The 22,523-nt window shown below is 57.2% G+C and overlaps 2 protein-coding genes across 11 annotated transcripts in view; one reads left to right on the top strand and one right to left on the bottom strand.

Moving 5' to 3' along the window:
* The window catches only part of NBEAL2 (neurobeachin like 2), a 28,634-nt gene extending 10,168 nt beyond the window's left edge, over window positions 1-18,466 (bottom strand). The window contains exons 1-23 of one of the 8 annotated variants that reach the window (XM_054693752.1): window positions 18,410-18,466; window positions 10,317-10,405; window positions 10,104-10,232; window positions 9,937-10,018; window positions 9,724-9,848; window positions 9,452-9,534; window positions 7,866-7,951; window positions 7,495-7,777; window positions 7,232-7,338; window positions 6,591-6,671; window positions 5,104-5,187; window positions 4,290-4,388; window positions 3,214-3,815; window positions 3,002-3,134; window positions 2,807-2,920; window positions 2,273-2,594; window positions 1,978-2,060; window positions 1,761-1,853; window positions 1,391-1,565; window positions 1,147-1,283; window positions 618-777; window positions 332-434; window positions 10-163 (exon numbers count right to left, since the gene is read on the bottom strand). In XM_054693752.1, coding sequence (XP_054549727.1) covers window positions 10-163; window positions 332-434; window positions 618-777; window positions 1,147-1,283; window positions 1,391-1,565; window positions 1,761-1,853; window positions 1,978-2,060; window positions 2,273-2,594; window positions 2,807-2,920; window positions 3,002-3,134; window positions 3,214-3,815; window positions 4,290-4,388; window positions 5,104-5,187; window positions 6,591-6,671; window positions 7,232-7,338; window positions 7,495-7,777; window positions 7,866-7,951; window positions 9,452-9,534; window positions 9,724-9,848; window positions 9,937-10,018; window positions 10,104-10,232; window positions 10,317-10,405; window positions 18,410-18,460 — 3,375 coding nt within the window. In that variant the 5' untranslated portion in view covers window positions 18,461-18,466. Of the gene's footprint in view, window positions 1-9; window positions 164-331; window positions 435-617; window positions 778-1,146; window positions 1,284-1,390; window positions 1,566-1,760; window positions 1,854-1,977; window positions 2,061-2,272; window positions 2,595-2,806; window positions 2,921-3,001; window positions 3,135-3,213; window positions 3,816-4,289; window positions 4,389-5,103; window positions 5,188-6,590; window positions 6,672-7,231; window positions 7,339-7,494; window positions 7,778-7,865; window positions 7,952-9,451; window positions 9,535-9,723; window positions 9,849-9,936; window positions 10,019-10,103; window positions 10,233-10,316; window positions 10,944-10,964; window positions 11,069-18,409 lie in introns of those variants that run through there. The other 7 variants (XM_054693754.1, XM_054693756.1, XM_054693760.1 and 4 more) reach the window with 7 other exon arrangements.
* Window positions 18,467-20,873: 2,407 nt separating this feature from the next.
* The window catches only part of CCDC12 (coiled-coil domain containing 12), a 54,783-nt gene continuing 53,133 nt past the window's right edge, over window positions 20,874-22,523 (top strand). For 2 of the 3 annotated variants that reach the window (XM_054693742.1, XM_054693744.1), the window contains exon 1: window positions 20,889-21,007. In XM_054693742.1, coding sequence (XP_054549717.1) covers window positions 20,912-21,007 — 96 coding nt within the window. In that variant the 5' untranslated portion in view covers window positions 20,889-20,911. Of the gene's footprint in view, window positions 21,008-22,523 lie in introns of all 3 variants that reach the window. The other variant, XM_037527987.2, reaches the window with a different exon arrangement.

Raw genomic sequence — 22,523 nt, 5'->3', positions numbered from 1 at the left:
TCAGCCTACCTGGCTATCATCACCCGCTGCGACCAAAAAGCTCAGCACGACCTGCATGTCATCAACAGAGGAGCTCCGGACCAGGAACTCCCGGGCCAGACCCAGGAGCGAAGTCTGCACAGTGCGCAGGTCGTCAGCCGCTAGAGGGCGCTCCCGCTGCGGGCTGGGCCAATCCCAGCAAGCACACCCACCCAGGACCAGAAGGCAGGGGCACAGAGGGTAGAGAAGAGGGAGAGTGGGCAAGTGAGCTGGGGAACTGAACCGCCCTGTCCCCAAGGCCAGAGGCCACTGTGTTAGCCCCCTGGCCCATCTGCCCTCCCACCAGCCTCACCTGTAGTGGATGCGCAGGGCATCCAGGATGAACTGAACTCCATACTTCTTCCGCAGCTTCTGTCTATGCTCACGGACTATGCTTGACATGTACTGGATGTGACCTGAGTGGGCATCAGCAGAGGGCTCAGGCCGCTGGGCTGAGCTGAGGCCCCGTCCCATCCTCCAGGACAGGGCCATAACCGCCAGACACCCCAAATGGCCCAAGACATATAGATCACCCACAGTGGAGTTGTAACTTCTCAGACCTTCACTCCACCTTCCCCTCACCAAGTCCCCATACCTACCAAGGCGTACAGCAAAGTCGCTGAGCGTCCAGAGATGAAAGTTGAAAAGCAAATGCTGATACAGTAGATAGAGGAGGGGCCCGTTGCCTTCAGCTGCCACCTGCTCCATCAGCAGCTGGGCAGACATGAGCACATTCATGTCCATCGTCCAGCTGGGGACCTGGAGTGGGACAAGGAGCTGGGTAAGCTGACAGACCCTGCCTGTCTGCTGTCAAGACACCCAGATTCCACCCTGCTCTTCACAGGCACATGAACAAACATCCTGCCTGCTCAAAAACCTTCAGTGATCTCCAGCTATCTCTGAAGCGCAGGCTCCCACCATGCAGGACTCCTGCTCCAAGCTCTGCTGGCATTTCTCCCAGACCCTCTCAGCCAAACCTCATCCAGACTTTCAAGACGCCACTCAAATGCCATCTCTGCCAGGAGGCTCTTCCTCACTAACAGGGCATCATGTCCCCCTTTCATGGCCTCCCCACCCAATCCCCTTGTTCAGGACAGCCCGCTCCCCGCCAGCTCCACCAGGTCCCACCTTGCGCAGGAGGGCCCCGATGATGGCAGGCCCCTGGCATTGTAGCAGGCTCTCCTGGTTGACAGTGTGGCCCTGCAGGAAGTTCCGCACCATCAGCAGAAAGGCAGCCACTGCATTCCTTTCCATTCGCTCCTCTGCTGGCCGCCAGGAAAGGAACAGATGGTGTTAAGGGCCTGCCAGTGGTCACAGGACCCTCAGACACTCCTGCCCCCAGCATGCCAACCCAGGAGTCAGGGATTCTTACCTGAGGACTTGCCCAGTGGGAGAATCAGGCCCTGAGTGTTATGGCTAGAGGTGAGTTCGGGCCCCACAAGGTCATGTGTTTCGGCTGGGCCTGCCTCAGCCTCTTGCGGCCGTGCCGCCACTTGCTCCAGCAGGGGCAGCAGGGCACCCATGCCTCCCACACAATTCACCACATCCTGGGGATTGGGGGGACAGCTGTGAGAGAGCAGGTCCCAGCCATTTCCTGGGACCCACCCTAGCAGATCTACCAGTCTGGGAACCTGAAAGTTTTCCTCTCTTCAGAGGAAAAGTCCTCCCAGAGCACAGTGCCACTGCCCAGCCCACCCTGCCCATGGTCATGGTGCTGCACATGCTGTCCCCAGCACACACACCTTCACATCCCAGGTCTCCACCCTGTGGCCCGTCAGACGGCCATCCAGCCCATGGCCAGGGGACAGGTCCAGGCAGATGTTGTTCTTACAGGCCTGGGGGCAGGGGGTGAGCAGGCAACAAGGGTCAGATGGAGGGAGCAACACATAGAGTGTAGAAGTCAGGGGGAGTTAGTAGGGCTGAGTCAACTACTTCCCCCCTTACCCACCCCACACATACCTGAGGTGAGTAATGGAGGAGGAGCTTTGTGCCAAGTTCATGTAGTTCCCCCTCAGGCTTGAAGGGTGCTGTCTCGTTGGGCCCTAGGGCATGGGTAGGGGGCTTCAGACCTGGCTGAGCCTTTGGCTAAACCCTATCCAGTGCCTGCTCTTCTCTGCTCAGAGGACAGGCTGTAGGGACACGTTCTCTTCCCTGGGCCCCTAGCTTCTATCCTGGGCATTTTGTAAGACCCAACCTCTTGGGTCTTGGGCAATGGGGAGGGGCTGGAGCAGGCAGGGTGGATAACAGTGCATACCTAGGGTGTACAGGACGTGCAGGGCTGGCGTCTGCAGGGCTTCATGGAAGATGGCCACGGCCCCCAGCTTTCCCTCCAGGGACGTGGGGCTGCCCCACCGAGTGTCCTGAGTGCCTGCAAGGGTGGAGCTGATGCTGCCCTCCTGCAGGGGGGCCACCAGCCCAGACCCCCAGCCGAGCCCTGTGGTGGCTGGGACGGACTGGGAGCGGGTGAGGGAGGGATGAGTGTGAGCCAGGGCAGCGGGGGCTGATGGCGCAGGCAGCCCCGTGGTGGTGGTCGTTGTACGGTGCCCAGCAGAGCCGATACAGCAGGAGGAGAAAGGCTGCGGGGCCAGGGTTGGGGGATGTTAAGGCCACAGCAAAGCCTGGGGTTCCACCTGCATCCACTTCCTCACAGTGACCCCCAGGCCTGCACAGACCCCAGAGGCTGAAGTCCGAGGCCTGTCTGGGGAGTGGGGAACACAGAGGGTCCAGGCCCCACCCTGTCCAAATCCCTCCAACCACTCAAGTCCTCCCCCAACCCTGCTTAGCACACCTCACAGAGGGAGGGGAAGCGTAGGGGAGCTGTCTTGACTAGATGATCATCTTTGTAGACATGGACAAGGTTCTGGCTGAAGGGCCGGCGCACATGGACAATGGCCACACGGTGCTAGAAGAGAAGCCGCATCAGGTGAGGGTTGGGACTTGGCGCTCCCTCTACCCACCCCAGGCCATGAGGATGGATGCTCACCCAGACAGAGTCGGCAAAGGGCACGTCAGGCAAGCTCATGGTGAAGTACTCCTTCCGGGTACACACGGCCACTACCAGGGTCCCAGCTGCCGTGAAGAAGGCCTCAAACCCTGAGCCGCTGCTGTTGAAGAAGCTGGGGGCAGGCCAAGTCAGTTATGCCTACTTATTCTGTTCACCCTGGCACTGTGCCCTGGTCCCTGGAAGTCACCTACCTGTACAACTGCTTTCTCTGGAGAGGCCGGCTAGGAGCCATGGCAGGTGTTGGAGCAGTGGGGTGCAGACAGAGCCAGGCATGGAAGGTGAAGCCAGGTCCGGGCCACCGCTGCACAGGAGGTACCATAATACCCGCCATGCTAGGTGTCAGGTCGAAGTAGCGCAGGGCTCGCGCAGGGCCCTGGTGCCGGGCCATGCCTGATAATACCCGAATGATGGCACCCGCGTGTCGGGCATTCCCAGACTCTGGTCCATCCAGCCCTGAGTCCAGCCCCGGCGGGGGGCGCAGCAGGCGACGCAGCTCCAGGGGCCTTAGTGACACACGACCCAGGGCTTGTAACAGCGCCAAAAGCTGCTCTTGGCAGCGGGCCCCCAGGGCTACCCCTGCACTGAGAGTCTCCAACAGGCAGCCCACCAGGCCTGCCTGCACACAGGTGGCACGACTGGCAGAGCAGCTGTCACAGAGCCCCCAGAGGCGTCTTGCGAGGAAGAGCCGCAGCTCAGCAGTGGGCAGGGTGGGCAGCCACTGCATCAGTACCAGCACCGGCTGCTCATTGTGGATTGCTGGTGGTGGCCATGTGCTATGGTCGCCCTCCACAGCCTGCGGGTGGAGAGAATGTGATAGTTCCTGGGCAACTGGTGTGGAACAAGCCAGCCTGCCAACCGTGGGGCTTTCTTTTTCAATTTCAGTTTCCTTGCCTATAGCATGGGAAGGCAACACGCGCCAACCTCTCCTGCTTACAGGTGTGTTCGAGGCTCAGGAAAGTCAGAGTGGTGTGGAGGGCTGTCACTCCTACCAACAGTCCCTCAGCACCACTGACCCCTGGCTCCCAGTCTGGGTTGGCCTAAGCCCCAACTGCATGTTCCCAACCTGATCCTTAACTTGCTAATGTGCAGCCCTTTCTGGGCCCCTTCAGCCCAGAATCCTCATCCCAGTGACACTGCCACATGTGGTCAGGCCATAGGTCACACTATGTTATGTACTGGCCACAGTCAACACAGGCCCCCAGCTCACCTCCCATGGTAGCCCTGACTTAGTCTTGGCTGTCCTGGGGACCCAAGCCCCTGTCCTCACCATGTTAAGCAGTTCTTCCAGCAGCCGATGGGTGGGGGGACCGTGGCTCTGCAGAACCTCATGCAGCTGAGGGTAGCCAATGCGTTCCTTAAACACCTCCTACGTGGGGTTGGGTGAGAAGGGTAAGTGTGTACATGGGCCCCAGTGCAAACCTGTACCCCATGGAAACCTTGAAGGAGGCATCAATTTTCAGGGCTCCCTTGCCTGGCTCTCTGGATCAATATTAGCAGGGTGGGTGGCTGCAGAGGGAGGCAGGGTGTGGAGCCACCTCCAAATGCTGCAAATGGTGGGGAGCCCACAAGTATTCATCCCCCATCAGCACTGATCCAGCTCTCAGCACTGACCAAGGACCATGGCAGCCCAGTGGGCTAATCTTTACCCTAGAGAGCAGGACAATCATATCCCCAGCTGACTTGCTCTAATAGCCACCAACCAGGCCAACTCTGGGGCTGTGTGATCAATTTATTTTTTTTAAAGATTTATTTATTTATACAAGAACTGGGGTACAGGCCAGAGGCACGGGAGGGTGAGAGAATTCACCAGAGACAGAGCAGTGAGCAGAACAGGCAGATGGACCGAAGCACACTGCTGAGGGGAGCAGCAGGTGAGAGAGGAGAGGTCTGCTGCGCCATGTGGGAATCTCCCTGTCCGGCTGGGAATCGAACCAGTGCTGCAGAGGCTTCGGACAGCTTCACAGCGCTCAACCTGCTGCGCCACCAGGGAGGCCCTGTGTGATCAATTTAACTCCTTCCCCATCCCCTACTATCATTGGAGAGCAAGTGTCCTCACCTTGGCTGAGGGGGAGTGTCCTCACCTTGGCTGAGGGGGAGTCACTCATGATGCATGTCAGCACCCTGACAACGTGGACTGCAATGGCATCTGAGTCCTGGTCCAGTACCTTGGGATGGAGAGGGGCTGTCAGGAGGGGCAGATGCTAGGGTGTCACAACTGGCAGCCCCTTGAGTTAAAGGGTACAAAGCCAGCAGCTGGCACCCCAAGGCATGGGGCCCTGGGAGTGTGGCAACCCTGTCTGCACACCATGTCTTCTACTCCTTGCCCAAACTACTATGGCCCTCACCCCGACTCTAGGGCCCTCTTGAGCAGCTTGGCAAGACCCACTCTGACAGAGAGCCAAGGAAGAAATCAAGGCTGGGAAGGGCCTCACCAGGGCACATCAACAGTAGACCCTCTTGCTGAGCCCCTATCCCGCCGCGCATTGTCTGGTGGATGGACCTCCACACCCACCCATCCCCACCCATGCTAGACACACACGTGCAGGGAGGCCAGCGAGTGTCCCATCACCCATGATGATTAACAGGAGGTTGGGGAATTTAGGAAAGATCAATCACAGGGTATTAGAACCAGAAGAACCTTCGAGACCTTTGAGACCTACCCTGCCTCTTGCCACCTGGTCCAGGTGGAGACACTGAAGCTGCCCTGGCTGAACCAGACAGCCAAGAGCATGCTGCTCCCTCTCCCTGACCTACCCTACCATGAGGAGGTGGGGGTTCAGGAGCAGTTAGAGAGCATATCAGCAGGTGCCGGGCCATATTTTGGCCCCAGGGAGCTCCTGGTGCCTGCTCTGCCTAACTCTTGACTGACCTCAGGCCTCTTCTGCCTCTCTCATTTGTAAATATAAGGCGTAGCCACCTTCCCTCGCTAGCTTTATAGATGAACAGCCAGACAGGCTCTAGAAAACGGCCAAAACATGGGGCTGCCTCACGAAGACAAAACCAGGGTGGTGCTCTGCAGCTGGGGTCCAGGGGGCGAGCAACCAGAGGTGCGCCACCTGGAAGGCCTCCAACTGACAGCCTGCAGCCTCACACAGCCTCACACAAGGCCGAGGCAGGGAGGTCAACACGAGAGCATGGGGACTGCAGTGACCTGCTTAGGGCAGGTGCAAGGACCCATGGAAAGCAGTGGTCCCCTGTGGGGGACATGTCTTTCTGCGAGTGACTACAGCCAAATTCTGAGGCATCTGGGCTTTTGTTTCTCCTCTGTGAAACAGGGGTGGGTAGTTGAGTTTCGAAGGTTCCTTCCAGCCTGGCACAGCTAAATCCCAGCTCCCAGTAGAACACAAGACAGGGCACAGACCACTCCTGTCCCATTCCCTAGGATGGGACGTGGGACAGAGGGTGAGACAGCATGGGAGACCCACCCCCCAATGCCAGGCCACACCAGGCCTTACACATTCGTATCTCCTTATTCCCCTGCTTAGTGCAGGAAAGGGTCAGTGAGGAGCCTCAGGGGGTGGGTGCCCAGGGAGGTGAGTGCCTGAGCTGGTCAGCCCCAGGGTGGTACCTTCTGGACATCGGGCTCAGTCAGTAACCGGGTAGCCAGGTCACTGTCCCCCTCAGGGGGCGCCCGGGCCTGCAGATACAGCTGTGGGGGAGGGGAAGGGCAAGGGTGAAGGAAGCAGGAGAGAAAAGAGGAAGATGGAGAGGGGCAGGATTAGAGCAGGGCCTAGAGCAGCATGTCAGGGCTCTGCCTCAGAGGGAGGGAGGTGCCCTGGGACCCAGGCCAGTGCCCTACCAGGCTCTAGGGAATAGCAGAGGATCCGGCTGCCCAGGCCCTGCTCAGAGGAACAGAGTTTGTGGGTAGGGGGTGGGAATTGGGCAGGAGTAGGCACTGCATCTAACAACAGTGGTCCCCTCATCCTACCCCTGTACCTGGAGCTAGAGAAAAGGCAGACAATGAATGGGCATGGGCAGCCCCCATTTTTCCAAAACACCTTCCTATGGGATTCAGAGTCATCCTATGCCCCAGGCTCTGTCCTTGTCCATGTCCCAGGCCCTCCCAATGACCTTCAGGTCATCCCACCAGTCAGAAACCCCAAGTTGGTTCTAGCCCAAGTTTGCTCGGCAGCAGCTTAGCACCCACATGTGCATGGGTCTCAGCCTCTGGGATCTAGGCCCTTTCAGCTCAGCCTGGGCCCTGCTCACCTTGCTATTCTGGATGAGACGGATCAGGTGTTCAAAGCAATTGTTGCTGAGGAAGGTGGCCTGCAGCACTGGCCGGTCCTCACAGGCCAGCATCATGGGGATGGCATCTGTGGAAGGGTCAAGGGTCAGGTTATGCCCTAATGCCCTCCCAGCAGCACCTTTGGTCAGTCTTAAACCTTCCCCATGCCACCCACTTTTCTATCATCACTTGAGCCTTCCCCTCCTGGTGCCACCTCTCCAAGAGTCTGGAAGCCCATACCCACCGAGCATGCTGACCCGTAGAGTGACGAGGGCCTCTTCAGGGCCTGGGCTTGGCCCCGCTGGCCAGTCAGCATTAAGAACTCGGAAGTAGCCCTCGAGCAGGGTGCGCAGCTCTGGTCCGCGGTGGGGTGTGCGGCTGGTGTGCAGAACATGGACTGCACCCACCAGTCCCTCTAGTGCCAGCAGCACTAGGCGAGGGTCCTGGGCTGGCCGTCGCCCCCAGTCCCGAACTACAGCCAGCAGGCCCTGCACAGAACCAGTGCTCACAGCCATCTGTCCGTTCTCCTGCAGGTGTGGGCAGAGACACTCAGTGGGCATGGGGCTCACCCAGCAGAGACCCCTAGACAGCTGCCCACAGCTCCTCCCTGCCTACCTTCCCTCCTGCAAGGATGGCACCAAAGAGGTGGATGAGTCGCAGCAGCAGCACCGGAGGCAAGCGATCTGCATCCTGTAGGCTCTCTGAGTAGGGGGAGTGAGCAGGGCAGGACAATGTCACCAAGGCCGCAGGGCTTTGGTGCTACAAAGACTATACAGAGGTGGGTGCTCTGAGGAGGGGCTGGGGGGCTGGGCCAAGAAACTGGGCTGTGAGGCCCATCTAAGAAGACGATTTCTGCCCTGAGGAGCCTAAAAAAGTCCTAACTCTCTAACATGTCTGTGGGGACAGCACTTCTTTGGGAAGCTTGAAAGGAACATGGCCCTTCTCCAGGAGTCTAGCACCCAAATCCTTAAGCCCTAAAGTGGAGACTCCAGGATGAATACATGCCCCCTCTCATCTGCCTCCACATGGCAACCCTAGGTTAGCTTCTCAGATGCAAATCTCCTGGTTCCTCCACCCAGTGACAGTTGGAGCTTCCTGTGACCTGCTCTGTATCTACCGTAAATGCCCCCATCCCTCCCAGTGCCCCTACTTGGGACTTCTAGGGGCTTTCACAGCTTCATGTGTGGGAGGCCCGCCTGGCCTTGCTTCGGCAAACTGGACAGGATGCCAGGTCACGGATGAAACCCAGAGAGCAGAAAGGACCAGCCCTGGGTCACATGGGTGGGAGGTGTGGTGGGGGGCAGGGGAGCAAGAGCCGCAGGGCTAACTTGATTGAGGTGGGAGTGGGTGGGAGGCCTCCGGGTCTTTTGAGGTGAGACCTGAGAAAGGGAGTGGGTCATGAAGGGAGTGGCAACAGTATGGGCAAAGGCCCAGAATTAGGAAAACTCCGTGCATTTTAGGAATGAGAAGCCAGGGACATGGCTGGCGAGCAGAGAACCAGTGTAGCTGGAAAGGAAGGCTGCGGGAGGAGCAGGACTTGACCCCAAAGGGGTCAGGTCACCACTGAGGGAACAGAATCCAGTGTATGTTGTGAGAAGTACTCAGGCTGCAGGAGAAGGGAGGCGGGGGGGCTCCTGGGTTCTCCCCTCTGGGAGCTATTGCTCAGCCCATCTAAACACTGGCTACTCTATCCAGTGAGAGGAGAGAGAGTAGCTAGGAGAAGACGGTCACTAGGCAATGGCCAGAGACATCCGGGGGTGAGCTTCTCTGAGTGAGGGAGCAGCACGTGGAGACAACAGTCTAGACACTGTCCTGAGGAAGGGTAGAGACTGGGTAGAGGTTACAGGGACAAAGGGATTTGACTAGGGGTGTTAAGATGGTCCAGATCAGGACTTGGTATGGTGGCTGGGAGGATCCAGGAGATGAGATGGAAAGAGGAAGGAAACTGACCACCCCCACCTGATGGGAGGCCTTCACTCCAGCTCAGAAAAGAAATTCCTCATTTTGCCCAGGCATGCCCTATCTCTCCTCTCTGCCTCTGAACTCTTAATACCTTGGGAGGTGGGCACTCAAATTCCTATGGTTCTCCCAGCCCCCTGTGCAGCCATCACTATAAGGGGGCTCTGTTCTGTTCATGGGAAGGGGCTCAGGTTTGGGGGTGAGGACAGGTGGGGCCAACTGGGGCAGGGGTGGGGCCTGACCTTGAAAGAAGTCGTTGAATTCAGAAGGCAAAGCCGCAGGAGGGAACTTGTACTTGTTCTTCTCCTTGGAGCTGATGACTTCCCTGGGGGTGGGGGTGGAAGGTGGACAGGGGCCAGGGTGAGGCCAAGCACTCATTCCTCCTGGTCATCACTTTGCCAGCCTGCAAAGATGCCCTCTCCCCCCTCCATGTCTTTACTACAGCAGCCACCCCTTCGACACCTCCTTTCTCCAGCCTCCTCTGGGTCCTCTGGGTTGGGGGTCTGGCTCTTACCCGCTGTGCTGGCGCCGCCAGGTCTGGTAGGGGTCAAAGAGGCCCTCACAGAGGAGCAGGGCATGCAGGGCGATGTTTTCCAGTTGAGGCCCACTGCCCTCCGGCGGTGGTGGGGGTCCTTTTAGCTACGGGCATGGGGAAAGAGTGGATGGAGGTTAGCGGGGCTACTGCCTGCCTCCTGCCCTCCTCCCCCCAGGGTAGAGCCCACCTCACCTTGGCTACCAACCGGGTCAGCAGTGCCAACACTCGGGGCCCCAGCACTTGGCCCCAGCCTGCCTCTACATTCTCCGGGTTCCTGGGGAGCGAATGAGGAAAGAGATGATGGGAATATGCCAGGCCCACAGTTCTGTGCCTCCCCCGGAGAGGACCAAGTAACCCACCTGCAGAGGACGATGAAGAGCTTCAGCAGCAGCAGGGCTTGCTGCAGGTCCCCCTCGACCAGCTGCTCGGCCAACACATGCAGCGCGTCCAGCGGCAGCAGTGGTACCTCTGCCCCGGCCTCCTCTGGCCTACAGGGAGGGGTGTCACTGGGGCACCAAGGACCCCTCAGCCTCCCTGTCCTACCCTTGCCCTCCATGCAGCTCTAGCCTCACCTGCGTGGCTCCAGAGAGGATAGTGAGATGCTCTTCTCGAAAGCACCCACAAAAGCCTTCAGCCACTGCTGCAGGTAGCCCAGGTCCTTCTGCAGGCAAAGGCGTTCAGGGAACAGGGGGCAGAACGATGCAGCCAGAGGTGGCATGTGAATGGAGTTGAACATGGGATAGACAGGGCGGGGGCAGAGCAGTGGGGGTGGAGAAAGGGTGTGAAGGAAAGGTGGAGGAGGGAGGGCAGGAGGTTGAAAGGTCAGAATCAGAGAATTGCTGTACATATTAACCCTTCTTCCAGGACCTCCCCTCTGCTTTCTTCAGACTGCCACCCTCTGCCCTCACCTCCCTAATCCTTGGGGATGCTGGTAGGGCCTGACAGAGGCAGGGGAGGGGCTTAAGTATACACTCTGGGGTGTGGCTGTGGCCCATACAGGTGCAGGGGCTGAAGATCTCCCACCTACTCCCAAAGCGTTGGTCTGGGTTCTGGCCTGCTACCTTTTCCTAGCTCAGTAGTTACCACCTCCAGGAAACCTTCCCTGACTGTAGATCCTAGGACACATGTGCAAGCAGACCCATGCACATGCACACACCCCCACAGGTACAGGCAGAATGTCTTATCTCACCCTGGGAACCTCACCCACCCTGGCCAGTTACCTGGACCCCTGGCCCCAGAGCTGGTTCCATGGGCAAGAGGGGCAGTGGCTGAGCCCCAGTCTGGGCGCCGCCAGGGAAACTTTGGTGTGAACGGGAAATGTCCCCTCCCGGCCCAGCCTGGGCAGGAAGCGCAGAGTCACAGTGGGGGAGGGGGACCGCTTCCTCCCGGCAGACCGCAGGGATGTTGGTGGGGGGTGCGGCCAGGGGCACCCAGGGCCCAGCAAAAGAAGCTTGGAGGGACCTGGCCTAGTGCTGGTGTGGGGTCAGGAACACAGAGGAAGAGGGTCATACTGCTCTGGGTTTGGTTTGTGGACCAAAAACTTGTTTTAAAGGCATGAGGTCAGGGGGCCTGGAGTCAGGGCAGGTTTAGAATCCTATAGTCATAGTGCCTCTTATCTAAGGTACCTACAGCTCCCTGACCTGGGTCCAAGGTCCTCAGGCCCAGGCGACAATGTGGAGAACTCACTGGTTTATCCACTGTGTCCTTGCACCTGGCCCTGCTGAGTCCTGGCCTAAGCCCTGATTTGCTCCAACTTCTCAGCCCTTCCTAGGAGTAGGCCTGGCCTGGGCCCGAGCTCCTCTTTCCATTCCTTCCTCCCTCCCTCCATGCTGGCCCAATCTGAAACTTCTACCCCAACCAGTTGTTCCCAGAAAGTAACTTCTTTCCCAGGGGCACAGGGCTAGGGCAGGGACTAGACTAGAGGATGAAGGGTCAAAGGAAAGACAGCACCCAGCAAACTGAGGCTGCTCCCTAGCTGCCAAGCACCTCAACTCAAGGACCTCTAGAGCTACCTTTGGATGGATGGCTAATTCTGGCCACTCAGAAGCCTCAGTAAACGGGGCCAGGTCCTCAAGAAACCTAGCAGAGCAGTCTCCCACCCTGTCATTGGCGCCTTCCTTCCTTGTGCATTTTGACATCAATCTGAGACCCAGGCTACTCAGAGAGGGGCAGAGGTCATCAAGATGCAGTGTCTGTGACTTTTTGACTGTCAGTGACCTTTTGCGACCTCTTTACCTTCTGCTACTGGTAGCCTCCCTGCTCATCTACCTCTGCTCTCCACCAACCTGCATGTCCATCCCTAAAACACCAGAGCAGGTTGAGACTCTCAGACTACTTTTTTTTTTTTTTTTTTGCATAGAAGAACTGGGGTGTAGGCCAGAGGTGCAGGGGGGTGAGAGGAATCACCAGCTCCAGACTGGGGAGCAGAACAGGCGGATCTACTGAAATACACTGCTGTGGGGAGCAGCAGGCAAGACAGGAGAGGTCTGCTGTGCCATGTGGGTCAGCTCCCTGGCTGGGGATCAAACCCAGGCCATAGCAGTGATAGTGCTGAGACTTGATCCCTAAGCCACCAGGGAGGCCCCGACTTAGACAACTCCTTTTGAACTCTGCCATTGCAGATGGGGAAATGGGGGATTTCCATGGGGGGTGTCACATCACTATCACAGTTTCATCTGTATTTTGGAAGATGATGGAAACCAGGCCACAGCTCTGGCCAGGACCACTCCTGATTGCTAGCCTAAGCTGAACATTTGACCCCACAGATCCCGCCTACCATCAAACTGGTCACCTCTCACCCAAAATGTGGCTCCTTTTTGTCCACCGCACCTCTGCTGAGCACCTGAAAACCCAAATTTGACCATTCTGTTCCTAGACCCACCCCAATCTGAAAATAAGGCTCAGCTGCTGAGCCTGTCATTGCAGGCCCCTATTCCGGCCAAAGCCTGCTCCACGGGCCTCTCTGTCCCTCCCAATCTGTGGTTCACACTCTTCTGGCCAGGTTCTGCCCACCCCAGGCCCCACTGCCGGGTGTGACTTGGGTTGCTGGTACTTAAGCAGGAGTCCTCTACCATCCTTGTGGCCAACATTTGCATCAGCCCTGGGCAGGCTCCTCAAACTCTGTCCATTCCTGTTTTCTGTTCTAGAACCACAACCACTGTCTGTCTAGTCCAACAAACTTTCAGCAGATTCAGGCTTGGCTGTGTTCCGGGCTGAAGCAATCAAGATAACCTGGTGAGTTCTGAAGGGGGCAGGAGAGATCTCTAAAACACAGCACTGGGTGGGGTCAGATTAGTTGCTTGTCCTACCTCTGTGGGCCTCACTTCTCCCTAGGAGGCTCTGATCTGGGGTCCAGTGGCTTGAGGTTACAGGGGTAGGGGTTACTGGGGTCCCTGCAGGGATCAGGGCAGGGGTCTGCGAGCATGGTGGCACTGCAGCACTCAGAAGGGTCCAGAGCCGGGAAGAGCTGTCTATGGTGCTTGGACTCTCTACTACTCAGGAATCCTTCCCTTTCCAGTTCTGAGCAGGAACAATGGGCGTGGCCAGTCCAGTCCCCACTGCAACCCGACTGGGCGGGGTCCCAACTCTGCCCCTCCCCTGAAGGTAGGTCAGGAGCAGCCACTCCTCCCCAGGGCCCTAGGACCGATGGGTTAGTGGTGCATGGTGCCAGGCCCAGTGGCTATGGGTATGGAGGAGGTCAGTGTCCCTGGGAGGAGAGGATCTCATAGTCACCCCTGTAAGGGTCCCCGATCTACGCTTGGACCAGATCTATGCTTGACCAGTCTCGAGTGCACTCAGTACTGGAGGTGGGAGGGTCCCAAGGGTTGTTTAGGACCAAATAGACCCTGGGGGGAGGGGTGGAATTGCCATTTACTAACACTGAGCTCCCGGGAGGAGGGCTGGGGGAGGGCTGAGGGCAGGAGGCTATGGTGTGAATGGGAGGGTGGGACTGTTGGCCAGGAGGACAGGACCCCTGAGCTGCCTAGCAATGTGCTGCCTTAGTCCTGCTTGTGGACTCATCTCCCATCCAGTTCTTGCCTAATTTCTACCCACTCCGGGTATACAACGGGCAATACACAAAGATTCCTTAAACAGCCCCTGGCATCCAGTGTGTCTCCAGTAGACATCGGTTACTGCTACTGTCCTATGAGACAGCCAGCCAATTACAAGTTTTTGGGCATGTCCACAGCCTCCCCCAAGCCTGAAGCCCTGTGTGGGTGGGGCCCACCTCATCTAAGGTCATGGCGCCCCACCCCCAAGAGACCTCAGCCCAGGCACATCACTTGCTGTCCTCACCCACATAGGCCTGCACGCGATTTGCTCTCCACTGTTTCCTCTGCCTCAATGTTGCCCGTTGGAGCCAGCACCTTTCCAGTACCCACCCGGGTCTGGTTCTTGGGAGCCTGGGGTTGCCAAACTGAATCAGTGACTGAGGGCATGTGGACAGATCCGGTTCTCATGCTTAGTAGCTTGTTACTTAACATTAATCTCTTTTGCTTCAATTGCTTTTCTAAAATATCTCTTTGCATAATGGGCAACGGCTCTCTAGCCACACCCATCAGCATGTGGTGAGGAAAGTGGGTGCCCCACCCCCAGATTCAGGGGTTCTGCCTTCCCAAGCCCCTGGCTTTCTAAGGCACCATCATCTTCTCCCTGCCCACCTCTGTGAGTGGCAGATGAGCCACAGACTTTGGCTCACTGGCAGAGCCAAGGTCTCACAGGCTGCTCTCCAGCCAGATGTTCCTGGTGGGAGTATCTTGGCGGGGCCAGGCCGGATGGAGGAGCAGGGCAGAGAGAGAAGACCAAAGCTCCAGTGTCGATGAAGCTCCCAGCAGAGCTGCTTAGGTGGCTGTGAGCACCCTATTTCCCGAGATGGGCAAGCAGAAGTGGGACAGGGTGAGTGGGGTCTGACAAGATGGCCTCCAGCAGGCCTGCAGATCTCCCAGTCAGCATCAGGAGGGGGAGGCCATGTTAAACCAAAGGTGGTTTCTGGCTACACAGGAGGTCAGACTTGAAGGACATCAGGCCAAGGGAGGAAGCAGGAAGTTAGGGACTTTGCCAGGGGCAGGTGGCACATCTCCCCCCTCACCTGGGAAGAGGGTCTTGAGAGGTATAGACCTGCTGGTCTCCATAACAACCCCAGGGTTTAACCTTCTCCTAGCCTATCACTATGGAAACTGGGATCTCCTTCCAGGGTCCCCATAGTAACCGACCCTGTTTCCATGGGGACCCCACACTTCCACATCAGTACCCCAGTTGCCATAACAACTCCAGGAATTGCCAGCCCCTCCCCCACACTTGGGGCCTGTGCTACTCTCCCCATCACCTTAGTCTCTCCCCCTCAGTCCCCTTGGCAATGAAGGCAGGGAGGAGGAAACTCTGCCTTCTAAGGTATGAGGGGGGGCATCAAGCACCCAGGGGGTGAGTCCACCTTCCTTTCTCACATTTCAAGAGGGTAAACTGAGGCAGAGGAAGGAATGACTCAGCTGAGGTCCTAGAGGGCCTGATCAGTTTTCCACCAGGCAACAGGGTTCCTCAGAGATGAGACACCATAGGCAGGGCAAGGTCAACTCCGGCTCTGGACTGACCTCTCTGCAGCCCTCTGAGTCCTCAATGGCATAAGTGGAGAGTTCAGCCTGGACATGTTCCCAAATGTCCAGGCCCAAGTGCCCCTCAGCTCCATGCCCTCCAACATTCCCGTTCACGGGGGGCTGTGCAGCAACATCAGTGCAGCAGCATGAAAAGGGGCTACTTACTTGCGTAACTGTATAAGTTGTCCAACCGCCAGCCTGCGGGGTGACGTCCCCAGTGCCCCCATCCTCTCATCCCCTTCTTACACCCTCCCTGGGGAAGCCCTGGTGGGACCAGTCCCCTGGACAGCTCCCTCTTCCCTCCTCCTCGCTCCTGACAACTTGCCTCTGGCATTTCCTGCAGCCACAAGCTTGTCCCGCTGCTCCTGCATGGGGGGGGGGCGGGGAAGGCTCTACCCTCAGCCTTCCCTGAATTTAGTCTCCCCTGCCACCTTTCCTGATGGGTTACTGATGTGGGACCACTGTCTTCCACCTAGCTGCTCAGCTCACTCCCAAGTAGCACCTACTAAACGTCAGGTGCTGAGGGGACAGCGGAGGGCAAGCACAAGAGGGTTAAGGTGGGGACATGCTGGGCTGAGGTCCATCTTGGCCTGGCAGGACAGGGGAAGGTCTTCTCAAATGTGAGGGAGAAGGCTCCACGAAGAGGACACAGGGTGTGCCATCCCATGGAGCAGACCCCCCCCCCCCAGGCTTCCTGCCCACAGGACTGGCCCTTTCCTTACTAGAGGAACACCGGATGGGGGCTAGGGCAGCCTTCTGCCAGACACTGCCTTGAACCTGTCCAGTGACTCCGGGCAGGTTTTCCCACCAGGACCCTGACAAGCTCAGACTGAGCCACGGACAGGGGTACTCTGATTCCTACTTCAGTAGCAGCCCATAGCCCCTCCCTCATGGTGGCCCCCAGCTGAGCAGGGCCCAGTGAAGTAGGAGGTGGGTGGGTCTGAACCTGGGGTCTGTGAGGGGGAAGGAAGGGCAGAAAGTGGGGTGCTCCCCAGGGCGGGCCTAGATCTACAACTGGGGAAACAGGTTTGCCAGCTGATGTCAGCTCCCGTGGCTGAAGGGAGGGGCACAAGGGATGGGGTACTTTCTGGCTGGGTGGCTGGCCAACTCAGGGGTCTCTTAGCACACTCTATCAGTTCATCTCCTTATTTTACCTTACCCCTACCCTAAGCACACACACACCATAGGTCTCCAGCAGGGTTCAAGGTAGCACTGTCACCCCTCCCTGGGAGCCCAGCACCAAGGGGTGGGGACCATGTTCCGTTCTGGGAGCAGGAGCAGGAGCAAGAAGGCAGGAAGGCAGTGCTGGGAGGCTAGCCGGAGCTTCCTCTCCCAAGCAGCCTGGCCCCGCCTGGCTCTCACATCCTGGATTTGTTTGCCTGGCCCCAGGCTGCCCCCTGTTTGCCCAGGCTTCCAAGGCAGTCAGTCTGTGCCTCATAACTGCCCTGTGAGGTGAGGAGCTGGAGGGCGGGGGGCCAAGGGACCACAGCACAGATGAGTGTTCAGCACCTCTTGAGGGAACAGGGGTCTCCACATTTGCAGAGCTCAGTTAGAAGGGGTAGCAGGAGGCAACCATGCTGGAGGCACAGTACTGGGAGACTGTACCAACCCCAGCAGCATGCCACCCAGCCTGAAGACCCACTACCAACATTCCTCACTCATCACCTGGGCCCAGCCCCTCTTTTATCTGGTCACAGGTGAAGAAATTGAAGACCAAGACCTGTCCACAGTCACAGTGGCAATGAGATACAGAAGGGCCAGCAGAAGGTCTCCTTAGTCTTTTCCTTTTTCATAAGGACCAGCCCTTGGAGATGGAAGCAAGAAGCTGGGGTGAGGAACCAAAAAGGGCCAGGGAAGCAGAGCCTCCTCTGACCTGGATCAGAGGGCTCCCCCCTTGCAGAGTTCAGTCCACCTGTGAGGCCAGTGCTCTGCCACATTTACAGATAGGGAAGCAGAGAGATCACATGCTAGATAATATCAAAGAGGTCCAGGGGCCTGGACCTCTCACCACCTAAGCCAATTCAAGAAGCTGTCACCATTATGGCCCAGACTGCAGGTCCCTGGGGCTCCCAACCTGACCTGCAGTCCGGGAGACAGTTGGCCAGCCTCTTCACAGAGGGCCAGATGATCTGAGCTTGAACTTCCCCCCAGTGACGATCAGGGGCAAACAATAGTCCATTGTGCCCAGGGTACACCTGAGCCAGGAGCATGACGCCAGGCAGGTGCAGGAGGGAGGCTGGTCTGGGTTAAGGGGAGGGGGCATTATCCTGGGGTCCCTCCCTGCTGTGGGCACAGAGGGAAAGTAGGGGCCTATGCGTGTGAGACAGAGTTTGGAGGACACCAAGTTCGACACCAAGGGACCAAGTGAAGAGTTCTCAGTTCTCAATGAAGAGTCAGCTCTTCACTGACCCCTTGACGTGGTTTCTGAGATGGGACAGGGAGCTCAGGAAGAAAGGACCTCACTCCATCCCTTTGGAGCATCCCTTAGGTCACTCCCCTCACCCCATCTTAGGTATTCAAGGCAAACTTTTTCTTACAGCAGGACCCCGGGTCACCGCCCCCCCCCCTTATCTGCATAGACTCAAGTCGGTATGGAGTAGGGATGTTCCCAAACTCCTGCACCCAATCTAAACCCCCAGACCACTCAGACCTGTCTGCCTGGACCACCGGACAGGCCGCACCCACTGGAAAGATAACCCCAAATGAAAACTAAGCTTTCCTCCCTTGCCTCCGCCCCCTCACCCCCCGCTGTGGCCTCAGTTTCCCCAGAGGTGAAAAGGGGAAATGCCTGGCCAGGCACTAGGGCCAGGTCTTGGTCTAGGTCCCTTTCCTCCCCCATGACTGAGACTGCGCGGTCTCTACCAGAAAGGGTCTTGTGAGGTGTGTGCCTACATGGATCGTTCCCCAGGTATAGGTGCCCGGGGTGCACATATATGCGGAGCCCAAGCTTGTCCGCCCCCCAACCCCCAAGCCGCGCGTGCATCTAAGCGGCCAGTGTGGCGCCGGGCGCAGGTGCAGCAGGAGCGGGGCGCGCGGAGCTAGGGGCATTGCGAGTGCGGGGGGGGCGGGCTCACCTGCGCGTAGTAGAGCAGCCACAACTCGTAGAGCCGCTCCGAGGCGGCCATGGCCCGGCCCGGCTCCGGCCCTGCTGCGCGCCACCTGCCGCGGCCGCCTCCTCCGCGCCGCCCGCCGGTTGCCCCCGGCCAGGCCCATGGGCAGAGGGCGTCACTCCGGGGCGGAGCGGCGCGGTACTACTGGGGGAAGTAGCACTGGCCCCCGCCGCGCTGAGCCACCCGTCTGCATGCTCCTCCTCCCGGCCGGCCGCCGCCCGGCTTCCTGCACTTAGCAGCCGCCACTGCCGCCCCGCCTCTCCCCGAACTGTGCAAAGGGCGGGGAACCCGGCAGAAGGAGGAGCCTGAGGTCAGCATGGCCCGGGAGGGCGCCCCTCAACCCCGCCCCCCGCAGTCTGTGCCCCAACCGCTTCCTCGGGAAAGGACCAATCAGCCTCCAGGACTAGGGTCGGGGTCTAGGATTCCTGACTTGTCCTGATTGTAGATTTTGGGGGGACGCACCCGTTGTGGCTGGAATCACCACCGTTCATGCAAGGGAAGACTCAAGAAAAGTGGGGACGGGGCTGCGGTGGGCCTCATGCCGATGGCCAGTGTCCAGCAAGTAATGAATGGTAACAGCCACCACGATGACCACTTGTAGAGCTTACCTCGTGCTAGGTACTGTAACATGAGCTTTATAGGGAAAACAAGAGTTCCACTTTTTTCCCTACTGTTTATGAAGCAGGATGGGGTGGGAGGGTCAGAGCACAAGACAAAACAAGCCTGAAATACCTCCCTGGGAAGTTTAGCATTCCCTGTGGGGTCCCCTCTTCCAGGAAACCTTCCTAGATACTCTGATAGAGACCAGGGCCCTGCATTTGCTTCACATCTGTTGTTTTCCTTAACCCTCAAAAAGTTTAAGAGGGTGCCGCTTGCCTGCTTTACAGAAAGAGAAACTGAGGCCCAGATGGGCCAAATGAAGAGCACCTGGCCAGCCAGGGACAGGAATGAGGCCTGGCTGCTGCTTGCTGGGTTATTGTCACCAATACTCCTAGGTCCCTTTCCTCCTTTCCCCTCCCCTCAGTTAACCTGGGAGGTAAGGGAGGCCTCCTTGTGTTGTGGAGAGTTCAGGCCCTTTGTTGGGGCTGGGGGAAAGTTTGTGGGAACTAGACAGGCACCATCAATCCTGAGTCCCCTAGGCCTTGGGTGGCCAAGAGAAGGCAGACTCTGTCCTTTGGCTTCTTATGTAGCCCCCCCATTGCCGTCACCCCACCAACACCCCCCCACCCCCGTCCTTTATTTCTGCCCTGACCATCCTGCTTCTGAGCTGACTTACCTGAGAACCAGGTACTACCCATGTATCAGGCCCTGGCAGCTCACCCCACCAGATACCCGGGAGAGGACAACAAAAGAAGACCCAGGCTAGTGAGGTCAAGTGTGTTATTTGGAGGGTGTGTGCGCTCAACCAGGGACTGTGGCAAAGAAGCCTCTGAAGGGAGTTGGGGCAGGAGGGATGCTAGGAATTGAGACTCCAAGGAGGCAACAGCCTTGCAAGTCATGGTATGTGTAGGATGGGGTGGGGAAGGTATGGCCCCTTCTTTCCAGACAGAATGGGGGTGACTTTGTGGGCCTGGACACACTGTCAGAAGACCTTGACTTCAGCCAAAGTAGGCCTTTGCTTATCAGGGCATACTGATTAAGTAGGAAATCAGACCCTGTCAGCTCCTGCCAGGGAACGGTGCACTTCATGGCCATCTGCTGCTGTAGAGGCCAAACCAACTCTCAGCTTCTTTCTCAGGAACCAACCTGAGGGGGTTCCTTGGGGCCCATTAGGCTCAGGTTGGGGTCATTTCTGCAGTTTAGGTAGTTTGACTGTAGGTATTTTGCCTCTTAAGGGGGAGTCGGGGATTGGAATGGACCATCCATGAATACGGAAGGAAATGGCCATCCAGCCAAGTCCCATATTGTGCAGGATTTGTCTGAGCTAAGAGTGGACACAGAAGGGCCTGGGGGCACTCAGACAAGTGCATCCAGAGAGCCAGTGATAGCTGAACAGGGAGAGGCAGATTTTTTTAGGCTAAGGTCGAAGTGGAGAGCCAGGGAAGGCTTCTTAAAAGTTATCTGATTCATGAAGAAGCAGAACAAGTGGGAAGGCAGGGATATGTCAGGGCATTCCAAGTGGCCAGTATGGAGTTAGCTGTGCTTAGCTCTTAGGGAAAACCAGAACGATCGACGAGATCTATCCTCCTTCTCTTAGGTCTGATTGCACTTGTTGCTTTCTCTCTAATTGGCTTTGGATTAATCGAGTCTTACAGCGTTTTCCTTTGCCAACCCTCCCTACTCTCCTCCACCGATAGACCGAGGAGGAAGATGGCGGGGGGGGGGGGTCTCCTACAGCAGCTCAGCATTGATTGGTTTTCAGGACGTTCACTCTCTCATTCTTGCCCTGGGATTGGCTGCAAAAAGTTCTTGCCCTCCTTGGGCCTGCGCGTTGCAGGCCCAGAGAGGAGGGGGCCCGCGGGCAAGATGGCGGCTACTGCGGCCGGCGTGGGCCGGCTGGAAGAAGAAGCTTTGAGGCGAAAAGAACGCCTGAAGGCCCTTCGTGAGAAGACCGGGCGCAAGGTGAGGAATGCGGGGTGAGGGCCATGGCTAAATTAGCCCGCTTTCGGGTTTAGAACTTGGACGAGAGAGCAGAGGACTGCTGACAGGCGTCCGCTGAGGGCGCGCATGCGCATCAGCTGGCTCTTGCGTGGATCCTCGGCGTCCGCCCCTGGTTTGGTACTAGCAGGCGTGGGAATTTTCTAGCGCAGCTGCAGGCTTCGCGCATGCGCCGCTTGGGTGGCGTAGTGGTCAGCGCGTCGCAGGCGTTTTGGCTCTGTTAGGTTGTAAGTGCACCTGTGGGACCCCAGAGCCACTTACGGTTTCAGATACTTCTTGGTTTAGGCTTGATTTGTTCGCGTCTGAACGCCGAAACTGCCATTTCACTGTGACCCATCTTGTCTTCCGCCCCTGGTGAAATCCCTTGAATCTGGCCGACCCTCCCTGTCCATCAGCGTGCCTGGAGCTGGACAGCATGCGACTCTGTACTGGGTGCGCAGCAGGAATTACTGAGCACAAAAATTCAAAAGGGAAGATCCATTTGGACGCTTAGTTTCCTAGGCTGCGTCTCTGGATGGGCTGTCTAGTCCTATTAATTGCCAAACTTGGAAACATTTTTTTCCTTCTGTTGTTTGACATCAAAGTAGTCTAATTCCATTTCTGCTGTTCGCTACCCACAATAATTGAAGTGGAAGGAGAACTCTCAAGTTCACTAACTGTGTGTAAACCCGGGCTTTGCCTCCTGGGGCTGTGGGACTTAGGCCAAATTGCTTCATCTCTGTAAGCCCCGGTTTCTTCATGCCTCCAGTGGAAGTTAACAGCCATTTAATATTCATTCTCACTGGGTTATTTTGAGATCTAACAGGATATTCTGTATGACAGAGCCCTAGAGACTACAGAGGGCAGAGGTTGTTGGTTCTGCTATTGTTGGAATGGATGAAAAAACTCTGTCCTCTTTCTGTAGACTTTCTCTACAAAATGCAAAGGATATTAAATATCCAGGTCTTCAGGGAATAGAAAACAGGAACTCCACTTTCCAAATTTAAAAAATTTAAAAATTTAGGCTTCTCAGCCTGACCCCTGTTTTCCTTCTCAGTGACCATCTGTGGGAAAGTGAAAGAGGAAGTAATTGAGCTAGCCACATTGGCTTCTGCTTCTGTTGGCAATCCGTTGGCCCCTGAGACAGTTATCCCACAAACTGCATGATATGGCTCAAGCATCAGCTTTTCAAACAGTTGATAGTCAACCTGCACTGTTGGCTTGGATTTAGGACCCAGATTATTAGAACTGGGTTTGCAGTTAGAATACAAAGGATAAGATACTATCCTCAGGACCCATTGCCATGGGGAGAATGCCCTAGGCCATCAGGAAAACCTGCCTTTAAAGAGGGATTCTCTCCATGGACTGAAAATATGCCTGATAGTTATTTTCCTCTACCCTTGTGGTGATGGAAATGTCTGTACTTTGAATGTTTTAACATTAGTGTTCAAGCTGAGCTATTCTATAGAGTTCTGAACTATGCTCCCCCTGAGGGGAATTA

Source organism: Talpa occidentalis, unplaced genomic scaffold (genome assembly GCF_014898055.3).
Source record: "Talpa occidentalis isolate TD23 unplaced genomic scaffold, MPIMG_talOcc4v2.1 talOcc4.10, whole genome shotgun sequence".
NCBI lineage: Eukaryota > Metazoa > Chordata > Mammalia > Eulipotyphla > Talpidae > Talpa > Talpa occidentalis.
This window is presented reverse-complemented; position numbering and strand designations above follow the sequence as displayed.